Below are 14,086 nucleotides of genomic sequence, written 5' to 3'. Positions count from 1 at the left end.
GATTCAGGAGGAACTGTTATGCAATGTTCTGTTTTTCTTTTCCTTTTTTTTGTTTTGAGGGGGTGGGGGCCGGCCGTTGGAGTAAAAGGTTTGGCTCTTTGTGGAGTCTGGGTCGGTGAGGGACCATGGCGCCCTGTCTGCAAACTCACAGATACTTGATTTTCCTTTCGTACGTGTTTATTTACTCAGAAGGGGTTACGGAGCACGGCATTGCCTCAATCCCAGCCTGAACGGGTGTGCTCTTTAGGACCCAGAGGAGCACGCGGTCAGCCCTGTTAAAAACACGGGGCAGAAATATGAATATGGGTCAGGTGGATAGATATGACTGTGCAGTTGTGTTTCGCATGTGTGTCGGAGCTAGATTTTTGGAGTGCTGTGAGTTTTTTTTTTTCTTTCTTTCTTTTCTCTCTTCTCACTATGTGTCTTGGTGAGTCAGCTGAATCGTAACTGTCATGTTTTCAATAATTAAGTTCAAAAGAAATTTATTTTATACTAAAAAAACAGCTGTTGAATGTCCTCGATGGTGCCTTTCATTTCTTTTCAAAGATGGTTGGCTCTTGTGGGGCACCTAATTTGCATAAGGGGCAGTTGCTTTATATATATATATATATATATATATATATATATATATATATATATATATATAATATAATATATATATATATATATATATAAATAAATAAATAAACTTGCCTATGACTGGACCAAACGTGTCACATGAGGAGTTTAAACAATTGGAGCACCCTTCCAAGAGCACATCTCCACACTGAGATGTGCACTAGCTGCTGAGGAACAGGTGTGCCTGGCTGGAGGGTGTGTCTGGAGCTCTGATCAAAAAAATTTTTTTTTTTGCATGAGCCAAAATGAGTCCCATTCGCGGTTAGAATCGGGGTAAGAACTCTAAATGTAGAAGCGCAGTGATATTGTGCGCAGTGGCCTTTGAGGTGGGGCCTAAGTCTTAAGCATAGGTCTCTGCTTCACCCTGCAGCCACACCCTCTGATGAAGCCGGGCTGCTTGGACATGCCCCCTGTGCATTGTGGGTAATGAGATTGCTATCCTGAGCCAGAAATCATGGCAAAAAGAATTCCTATTGTTGTCCTATTCTGTGTTTGGAGAAACAGAATTTCTTTATCAATTTTCAGTTTAAAAAAAACACAAAATCGACAAAACTATTTGTTACTGGAAAGATGCCAACTTGTTTTCCATCTTTTGTCTTGAAAATGTGGTTCGGAAATGCTGAGAAAATTTATGCGGTTTATGAGGTTGAACTGTTACATTTCATTTCGCTTCATGCCCAGCCTTGCTGGCCAATATTTGTACCGAATCATGTTCTGTCCAGCTCTGCTCTGCTTTTTTACTGTCAATCTAAAGTGCTTGGATACAAACTGCAATGAAAAATAATTTCAAAAAGCTCAAAAGGGTGGGCTGTTTTCTTCACAAATCCCCACTGGCTCCATATGCATCAACAATTCCCTGAAATTTTACAAATGAACAAATTCCCAACAAAGTAGGTCTGTTTCCGAATAATGTGAGAATTAATTAGAAGGGAAGTTGTCTCTGCTGTCTTGCAGTGCAGCTTGGAGGAGTGTGTTTATAGTCTGCTGTTCCACAGGCTCCAAACAGGCGCTGGCCTCGGCTGGTTGATTATAAACACTGGTTGATCTCCACAGCATCTGCTCCACACTACTGCTTGTCACCAACCCCCAGTTAAAGAGCTCTATTCATAACACCCAGCTATGAAAATGTCAGCCGTTGCACTTGTAAGTACTTGTCGGTGCTAGATTTTTGATTTGTGTATGCTTAATTCGCTATATGGGAATGGGAATCCTGGAACAAGCGGCCAAGCTTTAGACTCCCGCCTTCCCATCACAACCTCTGCGAAACCATAGACGTCTCCACATTGCACTCATCTGAGACCATTCGGTTCACATCAGGACATTAATTTGATCTGGAGCTCTATGGAAATTCACATCTTCCCGCTAGACGATGATTGATGTGCAGATGAATTTAGCTCTGTAGGCTGCTAAATGCACGTAACTTCATGAACATGGTAATGACTCCATCTGAGCACATGGATCCTTAGTCACGTTCGGCTTGCTGTTTGTGTTACTGCTTATCGAGCAGTGTTTGCTTTTGCCATTGGACAATACGACTCTCACAGTGCATCAACATGTTAATGAGCATGTTTGATCATCTCTATTTCTTATAATGATCCGTAACTGCTTTTTTTTTTACACATTTCTAAACTCGGAAAATGATCAAATTATCCCTTTGAAGTGAAGTATGTTATTTATAAGCACATGTACTTCAGGTCTGACATGGCAGATCTGTTCCGTCTGAACGTTCGCTTATGATTGGTTGCCTACAAAATGGTCGCACCACAGAACATTCAAATGTAAATGCTGTTACACAATAAACATGGCCTCCAAATGGTCAATACCAAAACATCTTGTCGTGTGGTCTATATAATAAGAACACAGTTAATTTCAGGATAAAAACTCTTAAAATCTCAACTAAAATATGATCGCATATTTTGTTCTTAATTCTTGGTCTTTACTGCACTATATTAATTTTTTATGTGCATGGATAGATCAGGCATCACGCGTTTGCTTTACATTCCAAAATATGCCGCGCAGAGCTACTTGTCGTTGACGTGAGCGAGATCCAAAACTTTGTGAATAACAGAAATGCTTTGCTTTTGGATAGTATTTACGCTTTCTGTCTCATGTGGCCTCTCCATCCCCAAATTCTCCCCTCTAAATCAAGGAGGAAATATGTCCACCATCGGGACATGTGACCCAAGAATGAACAGCTTTGAACTGAGAACATTTTTTTATGCAGCAGAGATTGTGGGGTTTGAACCTCCCTGTGAACAGCTGGAGCATGCCCATCACTGCAGGCTGGTTCGGTGTGACTGGTAAGCTTTCTGACTACCTGTCTGTCCGCTTGTCTGTCTGTCTTTATTTATCTTCTTTCTCCTGTCTTTTGTCTGTATACGGTCTTGTATTTCTGCTATGTCACCACTAGGTGTCCCCATACTCTTGCAGTTGAGTTTTGGAAGCGTTAACACAGGAAGAAGGGGGTCTAAGCGCTTTTTCCTGTGCTTATATTGTATTTTGAGCCATTAAACGTAGGCGACTCTGTTCTAAACTGGCCAGTCCTTAGAAGGTCATGGAAATATCAACTGGTGATGCAGTCTGTGTAAATGTCCCATGATGAAAATAGATTGATGCCAGTTTGAGTTCCTGTTTTTAGTTCTCTTGTATCCATTACCGTCTATGGTTTGTGGCAATTCTTCCGTATTTAGTAAATAACGTTGATCAGGCAACTTTCCAGTGTCTACTGTGTACAGGTCTTAATCTAACCTTGTCTATGTTACCACAATAACATCTGCCAACTGTGAAAGTGTTAACATTTAATGTAAATCTAAGTATATGCTAATACAAATAATTTTCACACCAAATACATTTCCAGCTTGTGGCAGTCAGGTCTCCTGGGCCTTGTGGCAGCTGTGGGTATGCCTTGCTTGATGATATGTCTCGTGTAGAACAGTGTTAAATCAGTTAAATCAGATGTAAAATCTACACCTGGAGTCATATCCTTAATCCTAATACTGAATACTACAGCACGTGCACAACTTTGTCTACCTCCATTTACATCAGTCACAGTGGTAATTCTAGAATTTGCCATGGTGGAGGAGTCTTCTTCATAGTATGTTTTTTGCCATTCTCAGTTCTCCTCCCATCTATTCATTGAGGAGTGTGTGTTGCTCTTGTCATTATATATATTGACCGTACTGCACTATTATTTCAAATTTCAGTTACCAACAGTTTTGAACAAGATTATCAGTGGTACAACTTTTTCCCCAACTGCTCACTAGTTTTGAATGTGAAATAAGTCTAAAAGATGCATTTTGGGGGGGAAATGTTCTGGATGCTTTATATCCAATGTCAATATTAATATCCTGTGACATGTGACCCACAGTGTTAGACTCATTTTGTATTGAATGACCTCCCACAGTTATCTTACAACTGTCAAACTGTTTGGGGTGACATAGCTCAGGAGGTAAGAGCGGTTGACTAGCAGTCGGGGGGTTGCTGGTTCGATTCCCCGCCCTGGGCATGTTGAAGTGTCCCTGAGCAAGACACCTAACCCATAACTGCTCCCAATGAGTTGATCGGTACCTTGCAAGGCAGCCTTTCACCATTGGTGTGTGAGTGGGTGAATGAGAGGCATCAATTGTAAAGCGCTTTGGATAAAAGCGCTATATAAATGCAGTCCATTTACCAAAAAGCCTTTCAGTCTCATGCATTCTCCCATTGGGCGGTGCTATAAAAACTATCCAAAATGAAGGCTACAGTTCCCTGGGGACGGAATTGGTTTTTGATTTGATTTACTGATGAGCATAGACTTGGGATTCCAGATTGATCTATGGCCCTACAGACATTGTATGTATACACTGCATTACCAAAAATACGTGGGAAATATAGAGCAGATATCTGAGTGATTCATTAAGAGTCAGCAATAATTTCCCAGAACATCATGTCATAATACCAACCATATCATTAAAATAGCATAATTTAGACAGATTTTGTTCTTTATTCATCAATAAGGTTCCAATCTGTCTTCCAAAAAGACCAAACATATGGTGTCACAGCCAAAATTATACATAATTGATAGACTCACTCACAAAATGAAAAAAAAAACACCCATTAGAATCCAACTGGCTTCATATAGTAAAAATGTGACGAAAAAAAACACAATAATTTCACAGAAACAAAGCAAATTCACAAATCCAATACAAACTAAATAAAGATGTGGACTTAATTATATTTTATGAAGCGAGAAAAACATCTCCCTTTCAGATTGATGAATTTGTCTGAATAAAAGGATCAAATTAGGATCGCTTTCTAGTGAATTCATTACATTAAAATTCTTTCCCTTGTTGCACTTTTATTTGTACTAATTATTCAAGTGAATCAGGCTGCAGGGCATTAACAAAGAGACCAGGAGAGCAGTGCGTGTGGCCTTGTTCAGCAGCAGGAGTCCAGTTAACCCAGACCAGGAGGGCAGGGCAGTCCAGTTAATCGGGAAGGGGGGGCGGTCGGGATAAGACTAACAGGCCCTGCAGCTGCAATCTGGATTAGCGTCCGCGGCGGCTAGTAGCAGCGGGGCAGCAGCACCGCCAGGCTCAGGAGCACCGGCCCTAGAGACGCCGCGACCGCGCCGCTGGCTGCCGGGGCGTAGCCGTAGCTGGTTCTGCAGGTGTTCTGCACCTGCTCGAGCGGGACGGGCACGTCGTCCGGCCAGCTGCCGTTCAGCGAGTCCCGCACCTGTCCGGGAGGAAGTGCACAAAACCAAAATCAGTCTGCGGTCACGTCCCAAATAGAGTTTTCAGGACAGGTTCTTGACTGTTTTTGCAGTTTGCTGTACTGCTAGTGAAGTGGCAAATGTGTTGATGTGAGAAAAGCAAAAACTATGACCTTGCAAAATAAGATTTTGATCTCAGTGGCATTTTCCTGGTGAAATAAAGGTTTAAAAATAAGCCTTGAGCATCCGTCTGAAGTGCAGCTTGTGGTTGTAAAATAATATTGCCATGTGGATTGTGCACTATGACACACGTTCCCCTATGTGTGCGTGCATGTGTGTGTATATGCATGCGTTTATGCCTGTGTGTGTGCATGTGTGTGTGCATGCGTGTGTGCCTGTGCATGTGTGCCTGCATGCCTGTGTGTGTGCACGTGTATGTGTGCATGTGTATGTGCATGCGTGTGTGCCTGTGTGCTTGCATGCCTGTGTGTGTGTGTGCGTGCATGCGTGGGTGGGTGTGTGCGCATGTGTGCTTGCATGCCTGTGTGTGTGTGTGTGCATGCGTGGGTGGGTGTGTGCGCATGTGTGCTTGCATGCCTGTGTGTGTATGCGTGCATGCGTGGGTGGCATGTGTGCTTGCATGTGTGTTGTTCGCAGGTGGTGGTGGGTGTTCACTCTCACCTTTTCCACCTCTCTAAAGACCCTGAGCAGGTTCTCTCCCAGGGCGGCTTTGACTTCACTGTCATTCCACCCCCGCCGCAGCAGCTCCGCCACCAGGTCTGGGTACTTAGAGACGTCCTCCAGCCCCTGGGGCACTCTGGGAAATAACATGTGCGGGGTCAGAGGTCGTGGGTCAGGAGTCAGGGGGGTCAGAGTTTGTCATGCAGCTATGGGCCCTTTCCAATCGGTTATTTTATCCGTTCTTGTCTCCTCGGTTCTAGGCTGACCTGGAAATGAATCAAAGTCCGCCATCTTTAAGGACATTTCTGCCCATTAAGTGCTCCTCGACGGAGCTGGGAGCAAGGAACATCCTTTGTGGGGTTTTTTTTTTTTTTTTTGGGAATGTGTGATTGACCTGTGGATACGCCTCTCCCCTTCTTCCACACCTGTATTTGACAAGGACGTTCCATTTTGCCTAATACACGCTTTCCTCGATTCCTCCATCCTCGCCTCTTTTCCTTGCGTCCTCCCTCCGATGGGTGGAGCTAAGGAGCCAGGAAAGGAGGCAAGGAGGTAAAATACGCAATTTGGAAAGAGCCCTTTTTTAGCTTCCATGCTCCCTGGAGGTGGCTTGGCCTTGAGCGATGACAACCTGTCACATCAGTTTGGCGCTGCAGTTCTTACACTGACGCTGGCTGTGACTCTCGAACTGTTGGCCACTGCTTGTGGACTAGTGGACTGACCAAACCCTCACAGTCCTGTGTTCTCACCTGGTCACTCCATCGTAGTCTCCTCCAAAGCCGATGACACTGGGACCGGCCACATTCTTGATGTGGTCGAAGTGATCTGAGTACAAAGCAGGAAAACGAGGAGTGAGATCTTCAGTAGGGAGAGCACAGTGGCCCTTTGACAGTTCATCCTGGTTGCTACCGACCTGCAACTTGTGAGAGGTTGGCTGTCTCGCTGCATGTGACGTAGTCGTTATAGAAGTTCACCATGACGATCCCTTTTTTGTCTCGCTAAGAAGGAAATCATGAAACAAACCAAAAAAAAAAAAAAAGGATTTAATCAATAAGGTTGATTTTCACTCGCCCATTCTCAATCAACTAACAGACCGTCTAAGGGAACCAACATTATTGCGTATTGTTGTGAAATAACAGACTGTGCCTAAAGCAGTGTCTAAGGTTTGAAATGTTTAAACTGAGAGGTATTGAAAGGCTCTTTAAGTGGTTAGAACAAGAAAAAAAAGACATTTATTGACAACATCTAATGGCACATATCTATCAAAGGACACATTTTGTCATTGCAGAAATGTGTGGTCTTTGGCTGGACATGATACGGACCGAACGGCAGCCAGCTCTCAAGCAACAGCCGAATCGCCCCGTGAGGGCGGGGGTTATGGCGCCAGCATACTCCAAACGAAACCTTTCGTTCTAAACAAACGGCCTCATGAGCTATCCTCCCTTCTGTTACCCGCCCTGCTTTCTACCTGTTTGTATAAACCCCCCCCCCCCCCAAAAAAAAAAGAAAAAAAATGAAAGGAAGTTGGCATGTCTGTTGTCCTTTAAAAAAAAGAATGTTATTAATTTCCTTTGAAGACCACACCATGCACATCAGCGGCCACATATTGCTCAATTGAATTATACCTTGCCTTGTCAGGCCGCCCTATCTTTTTATGACTTTATATTTTGCTGTCTGTTCACATCATGGTACAATTTTCTGTTTTATGTGGGTTTAACTGGTGGATCATTCATGACAATATATGACACCGCAGTCCCAAGTAAAGGATTTCACAATACTTTTCTCAGCTCAAACGTGTCCCTTAGGCTGTGTTAAGCTATAAAATGCTGTCAAAAAATGTCTACCTGGCATTGTTCTTAACACGATGTTAACAGTACATGAACTGCACATGTTGACGTGGTCAACCAGGTAGAACTAAAAAGAGCAAAACATTTTCGAACCAGTTCTTTTTGGAGAAATCACCAGGTACTTTTTTTTTATTCATTTTTTAAAAATAACAATACCAAACCCAGGGCTGTTTATTAAATCAGCCCTGTAAAAGCTGTCCAGCTAAGAACTTTTCCTGCTGTTACTTTTCCTATTGACTTGTTCCTTCAAATGTTCAACTAATAATAAAGTAACTAAATTAGCTCTAAATGTTAAATGAGGTTGAAGTAAGCTAATTATTAATGATTTGTTTTTTTCGAAAGTGCTGAACTAGGGCTGTGGTCTGAAAATTCCTCTGGGGATTTGGCAGAAGGATCTTGGAAAACACCAAACCTTCTATCTCTGATGCTGGCTGTGCAAAATGCCCATGGTTGGTGAGCAGCTGTGAATGTAATTAAGCTTTTGGACTGTTCAGGTCTCAAAGAGGGGATTACCTATTCTCTCCTCCACCCACATGCCACCCCCACCCCTACCCCAAACAACCAACCCACTCCTCCCTATCTCCCCACCCCCACTTCCAGAAACCAACCTACTACCACCTACCCCTCCACCCCCAGCAACCAAACCCCCTATCCCCTACCCCCCCCCCCCACCATCCCCACCCCCAGCAACCAACCCACTCACCACTTTTTTGAGGATGTGGTCTGGGACGTTCCTCTTGTGCTGGCACAGTGTGTAGGCGGAGGAGTGACTGAAGATGACCGGGGCGCGCGATTGGTTCAGCACTTGGTCCATCACCTTCTCTGACACGTGCGCCAGGTCCACCATCATCCCTATCCGATTCATTTCCTGTATCACTTGCTGGGGATTAGAGTGGAGGGATGTGGGGAGGGATGGGGGTATTAGATAGTCTGCCAGCACACACCTCTGACTCAAACGCTCACCATGGGAGAATAGAGTGTTCTTGAATCCGAAAACTTGGTGGATCTCCGTGTCATGAATGAATCATTGAATTGCACTGATTAGTGTTTGTGCGGTGGACAGCAAGTAGTCAATGAAAAAATAACAAGTCAGAGTTCTTTTATAGCATGCAGTCGCTCCAGTTCATGAACACTCACTCTTCCCATCTTTTAAAAGTAACCTCCTTTTCTTTTCACCCCGCTTCACTCTGCAGTCCACCAGCGGAGCTGCGCAGCCACTGCTGCAGAGGGGGCTGTTCTTCCAGCGCTGCTGCCGCAGACAGACTGCAGCTGCCAGACTGAACAGAGGAGCCCTCCACGGCGAGGCAGGTAGCGCCCCGCCCAATAAGGTGTTCAGTGTTAATAAAGTGTTCAGTGTTAATATAGTGTTCAGTGTTAGTGAAGTGTTCAGTGTTAATAAAGTGTTCAGTGTTAATAAAGTGTTCAGTGTTAATATAGTGTTCAGTGTTAGTGAAGTGTTCAGTGTTAATAAAGTGTTCAGTGTTAATACAGTGTTCAGTGTTCATACAGTGTTCAGTGTTAATAAAGTGTTCAGTGTTAATGAAGTGTTCAGTGTTGATGAAGTGTTCAGTGTTAATAAAGTGTTCAGTGTTCATACAGTGTTCAGTGTTAATAAAGTGTTCAGTGTTAGTGAAGTGTTCAGTGTTAATGAAGTGTTCAGTGTTAATTCAAATCTTACAGCAGTAGTACATATGAGTCCAATAGAGACCGCATGTACTCTGTAAGGAGTTGATTTAACACTGAACCTTTTACTGTGTGCTGAACGAAGTTCTCCTTTGCTATGATACATCATGGATGATTATACCTGACCTTACCATCACTGTGACCGTGTGGATTCTGTTCTGGGCTGAGGGGCATGCCACTGAATTACTAAAGTGGCTTAGCTGGATGGCTAAGAGAGAGACCTGAGTTCTTTATTTATTAACGTAAACAACAGCAGAGTGGCTTCAAAATGCTATAATGCTGTTACTACGGCTCTTGGGTTATTTAGAAGGCATTGCAGGAGTGTCCCCGTGGAAACTCAGAGTTTCCTACAAATTACTATCTAATGAGATCAACTATGCCACAAATAAGGTCACACACACACACAAACACACACGCACAAATAAATAAATAAATAAATAAATAAATAAAAGCTTTTGTGGTAATTGTTGACTTTAAACTATCACTCATTGATTTTGTTGTAGCTTGGCGTTCACCCAAATGTTCACAATCAAAATGTGAGTATAATCCTCCTGATGTGTTAGGTCCACGCAATGTGGAACGTACTGACAGCTGTATTATGTTCTGTGAGAAAAAAATAAAATAATTCAAAATCCCCGGATTTAACATATTTAACCTTTAAAATGAAACAGTTCTTTATGCACTGGGGCACTTCCTCTGTTCTGTCCAACTCACCAATCCGAAGTCAGACAAGCCATTGTGCTCGGGGGATTCTGATGGCGTATCGACCAACCAGTTATCTGCCCTGAAACCAAAAAAAAAAAACACAACGCTGAGCCAAAGGTCAATGCTTGAGGCACACCCAAATCATAAATGATGCTTTATTCTTTAACCCCCCCCACCCCCCCACACACACACACACAAAATAATGGATTATGAAGAATAGTCAGATCCTAGTTTTTTCAGATCCTCATACCTGGGAAATCAAAAGCCACATGCACTTTGAAGCTCAATTTCACTGTTATTCAGAGATCATCGTCACAAGCACTGGCTAGAGTACATTTTAAACGCGCAATTCACTATTTGCTCACAACAACATACGAGTTTTGGATACGTGCATGCCATTGGTCAACCCAGCAGCCTTAATACCCAATAGCTATTGAGGCTGAAGAAAAATTATTGTTTTTTCTCTTACTTCATTCTCATATTTCTGTATTCTGTATTTATATAATAGAACTATTGTGACTCAGAACTATTATCAGAGATGCACTAATGTACATTTGTAATCAGAGATAATTTAAACCCGCAAATTATGTAAATTATTTAATGTGGAAAGGCAGGGGTTTTTTGGGACTGTAACAGCAATGAACTTGGACTTGGTGCGCGTGTGTGTGCATGTGAGTGTGTGCACTCTCCCCCTCTCTCCCTCTCTCTCTCCCTCCCTCCCTCCCTCCCCCTCCTCTCCCTCTCCCTCTCCCTCTCCCCCCCCCTCTCTCTATCCCCCTCGCCCAGCTCACTAAGAAGGTCAGGAATGCTATTGCCCGGATACGGTGAGTGCGTTGAGGGCATGACGGGACGGGCATGATGCCCCGCCCTCACCAGGGCGTGTTGCAGCTGTGCGTGAGGGTGAGGTAGCGCACTCCCAGCTGGTACATGGTACGCAGGGTCCCCAAACTGCTGTCGATGGAGTGCCCGCCCTCCACCCCTATCAGGCTGGCTGTCCGGTTCTGCTTAAAGGCTTCTACAATGTCTGTGGGACACGACAGTAGACAGTGGTGCAGTCATTAGATTCAATCACATTTATAAATCTTCATTGCCCAATGGAGCATCCCATAAAAAGGGGAACTTGGCAGCATAAAAGACAAACATTACAGTTACGATTTAATGCAAGGTAAGTCAGCACAGCAGAACATTATATAACGTGGTCGCCTGTACAGTGTTGTTCAAACATTTACCTTACATTTTAGTGGGACACAGTATCTACAATTCAGTTCAAATCAGTTTTATTTGAACAGTGCTTTTACAGAGACACTGTCACAAAGACGTTTTCCAGCAAAAAAACAGGAGTAAAACCTTAAGCCTAAAAAAAAAAAGAAACCAAGGAAACAAAGAAAACTCCCCAGTAGGAGTTCACAAAACTGCACAAAACTACTGGTCCTGAAGACAAGAAGTTCAGCATGAACACACCAGTGTGAAAGAGAATAAAATCTCTCTTACAGTTTGCTGGACAGCTGTGATTGACAGCAGGAGCTCCTGCCTCCCCGTCCTTACCTTGGCTGCTGGAGGCAAACATGAAGGATTCTGGGTATTTCTGGCACATTCTGTGGATAAGGTCAATCTGGTCTAGTGTCTGCCGAACAGCATCCTTGTACTGCGTTCCACATGGTACATAGGCTGCCCAGAACTGTGGGAGAGGGGGAAAGTATCAGTTTAATGCTGAATGGACAGATTTGGAAGATGTTTATATTTTTGGAGATGTTCACATACATGGCATTTGTGCTAAGATTCATTCTTTTGCTGGCCAGTATCGACAGCAAGAAAAAGGAACTTGCTGTACCCATGTTTACCCATGAAAGAAAGAAACAGCTGCAACAGAAATATATATTTAGGATGCTGGTGTGAGTCTGCGGCCAGGTTGCTAGGCGACAAACTTGAGTGAGTGAGTGTTGCAACATGTCTGTCTGTCTGTCTGTCTGGCTGTCTGTCTATCTGTCTGTCTGTCTGTCTGTCTGCATGTGTGTGTGTGTGTGTCTGTCTGCATGTGTGTGTGTGTGTGTCTGTCTGTGTGCGTGTGCCTGTTTGTGTGTGTGTGTGTGTGTGTGTATATGTACCTGTCCTGCCAGACGACCCTCTCTTATTTTGGGAATGTTGGTGTGCGTGTTTGCGAGGGTGTTCAGGTCCACGGTATTCAGCTGGTTGTTGAACAGCGTCTTCATCTGCCAGGGCAAGTCATTGTGTCTGCGGAGTTTGGACAAAGAGGCCATTACTTTACCAAATTGGCAACTAATAATTTAAATCCACTGTTTCAATGAAGCAACCGATAATTCTAGAATTGCATGACTTGAATATGGGCCGTGGGTGGGGCTGGTCTGCTAAACCCACTTCTGGCATCATACTCTATTCCCAGGGGGAGTTCACAGTCCCTAACCTTTCATACGAAATACAACACAGTTGTATACACACATACGCCTTTAAAGGCATAGATAATGACTCCAGTGTTCCTCAACACAAAACAAACCCATGAGTCATGTATTTTCCCCATACAGTTGAACATACAGGGTTTCGACAGGCTAGCTTTGCACACAGAACACAAGATGTGTATTCCCAAGCACATGGATATGAGTCACATTTAACATGTGGTGGGAGAAATTTTTTTTTTTACAATCAAAGGCTCCATATCGAAATTCAGGACCACATGATATGAAAAACTCCCACCACATGATATGATAAAACTAGACCACAAAATTTGATCAGTGTTTCTTTCCCGCGCTCGAATACTGCTATCAGGCCACACCGGGTTTTTAAAAAAAAATTAAGGTAAAAAAAATGTATTAAATCCTTCTGGTAAGCAGTTGAGCTGATAAGGTGAGGCGCTGAACATAAACGCTGGAGAGCGTGTATCTTTCTTACCCGTCAATCAAAGGCGTTTCGGCCATCAGCTCCAACGCTCTGTCTCTGAGAGGGTCCGCAGCGGCCCGCGGAGGGACAGAGCAGAACGCAACCAGCAGCGCCAGGCGTCGCAACATGTCCGCCATTCTTGTGCCGAACAGGAGCTGTCCCTGTCTTCTCGTGCCTCTCGGAGAGTCCACCCTCTCTCTGTCTCTCTTTTGCTTTCCCAGCAGTGTCCCCTTTGTCCTTCTCTGTCAGGTGTGTGTTCTCAAAAAAACAAAAAACAACTATATTGGACATCATCGGCCTGTCGTAAACTTTCAGCTCATCATATGCCAAGTTAATGGATAATGTATTTCCAAACGCATCCAACCTTTTTCCTTCACGAGAGTCTGAGTCAGGAGTTTGACGTCCAGCACTCTGAATACCGAACACAATTGCGTCAGCAATTAAAGTAATAATCTCGAAGATTTTAATTAAAATAAATGTCTGTTAAGTCACTATCTGTCGCCGAATTAGGTAACACAATGGTGATTGAGCCTATTATTATATTAATTTATATTATTATTATTATTTATGATTAAAGAACTGGGTGTCTGTGGCGACATTGCCGGGGAAAAATCACAAGCGGTGCATAGTTAGTGACGCGTTTTCCATCACACATCAGTGGTTGGTCCGCCAGAGAGGATAGGCGAAGCTAACACAACAGGCTCGCTCTTCAACTCGGGGGGGTTATGGAACCCTAAAAAGTTTTTGTGTAACATGAGAGGTCATATTATTTGTTGATGTAGATTTCGTATTACATCTGATGACAATGTAACGTTACTAAATTACATAGCTATTTGCAGCTAACGCTAGCTACCGGACCATGTCAAGACAAGCGACATTAGTTCAGACAACGTTGCGCACAGTATCCATCTCTCATATCAGGTAACGTTGCGTTAGCTAGCTAGCTAATGTAATTAACACAATCTAA

The 14,086-nt window shown here is 43.5% G+C and overlaps 1 protein-coding gene across 2 annotated transcripts; it reads right to left on the bottom strand.

The window, feature by feature from the left end:
• Nucleotides 1-4,580: 4,580 nt before the first annotated feature.
• dpep1 (dipeptidase 1) lies at nt 4,581-13,382 on the bottom strand. 2 transcript variants are annotated; one of them, XM_064337252.1, is made up of 10 exons: nt 13,132-13,380; nt 12,333-12,459; nt 11,773-11,905; nt 11,101-11,251; nt 10,237-10,306; nt 8,543-8,719; nt 6,906-6,990; nt 6,742-6,817; nt 5,993-6,128; nt 4,581-5,334 (listed from the first exon to the last, which is right to left on the bottom strand). In XM_064337252.1, the coding sequence occupies exons 1-10, from the start codon at nt 13,254-13,256 to the stop codon at nt 5,161-5,163; spliced, it is 1,254 nt and encodes a 417-aa protein (XP_064193322.1). In that variant the 5' UTR covers nt 13,257-13,380; the 3' UTR covers nt 4,581-5,160. The 2 variants fall into 2 exon arrangements, with proteins under 2 accessions (XP_064193322.1, XP_064193323.1); XM_064337253.1 differs by lacking the exons at nt 4,581-5,334; nt 5,993-6,128 and adding an exon at nt 6,432-6,516 and having other exon boundaries at nt 13,132-13,382.
• Nucleotides 13,383-14,086: the final 704 nt, after the last annotated feature.

The sequence above is a fragment of the Anguilla rostrata genome, chromosome 5 (genome assembly GCF_018555375.3).
Source record: "Anguilla rostrata isolate EN2019 chromosome 5, ASM1855537v3, whole genome shotgun sequence".
NCBI lineage: Eukaryota > Metazoa > Chordata > Actinopteri > Anguilliformes > Anguillidae > Anguilla > Anguilla rostrata.
This window is presented reverse-complemented; position numbering and strand designations above follow the sequence as displayed.

Coding starts and splice junctions, on each gene's coding strand:
- dpep1 (XM_064337252.1), bottom strand. CDS start 13,256: ATGGCGGACATGTTGCGACGCCTGGCGCTGCTGGTTGCGTTCTGCTCT. Junction 11,906..12,332: donor AGGGTCGTCTGGCAGGACAG/GTACATATACAC, acceptor CCTCTCCCACAG/TTCTGGGCAGCCTATGTACC. Junction 6,818..6,905: donor CAACCTCTCACAAGTTGCAG/GTCGGTAGCAAC, acceptor CTTTGTACTCAG/ATCACTTCGACCACATCAAG.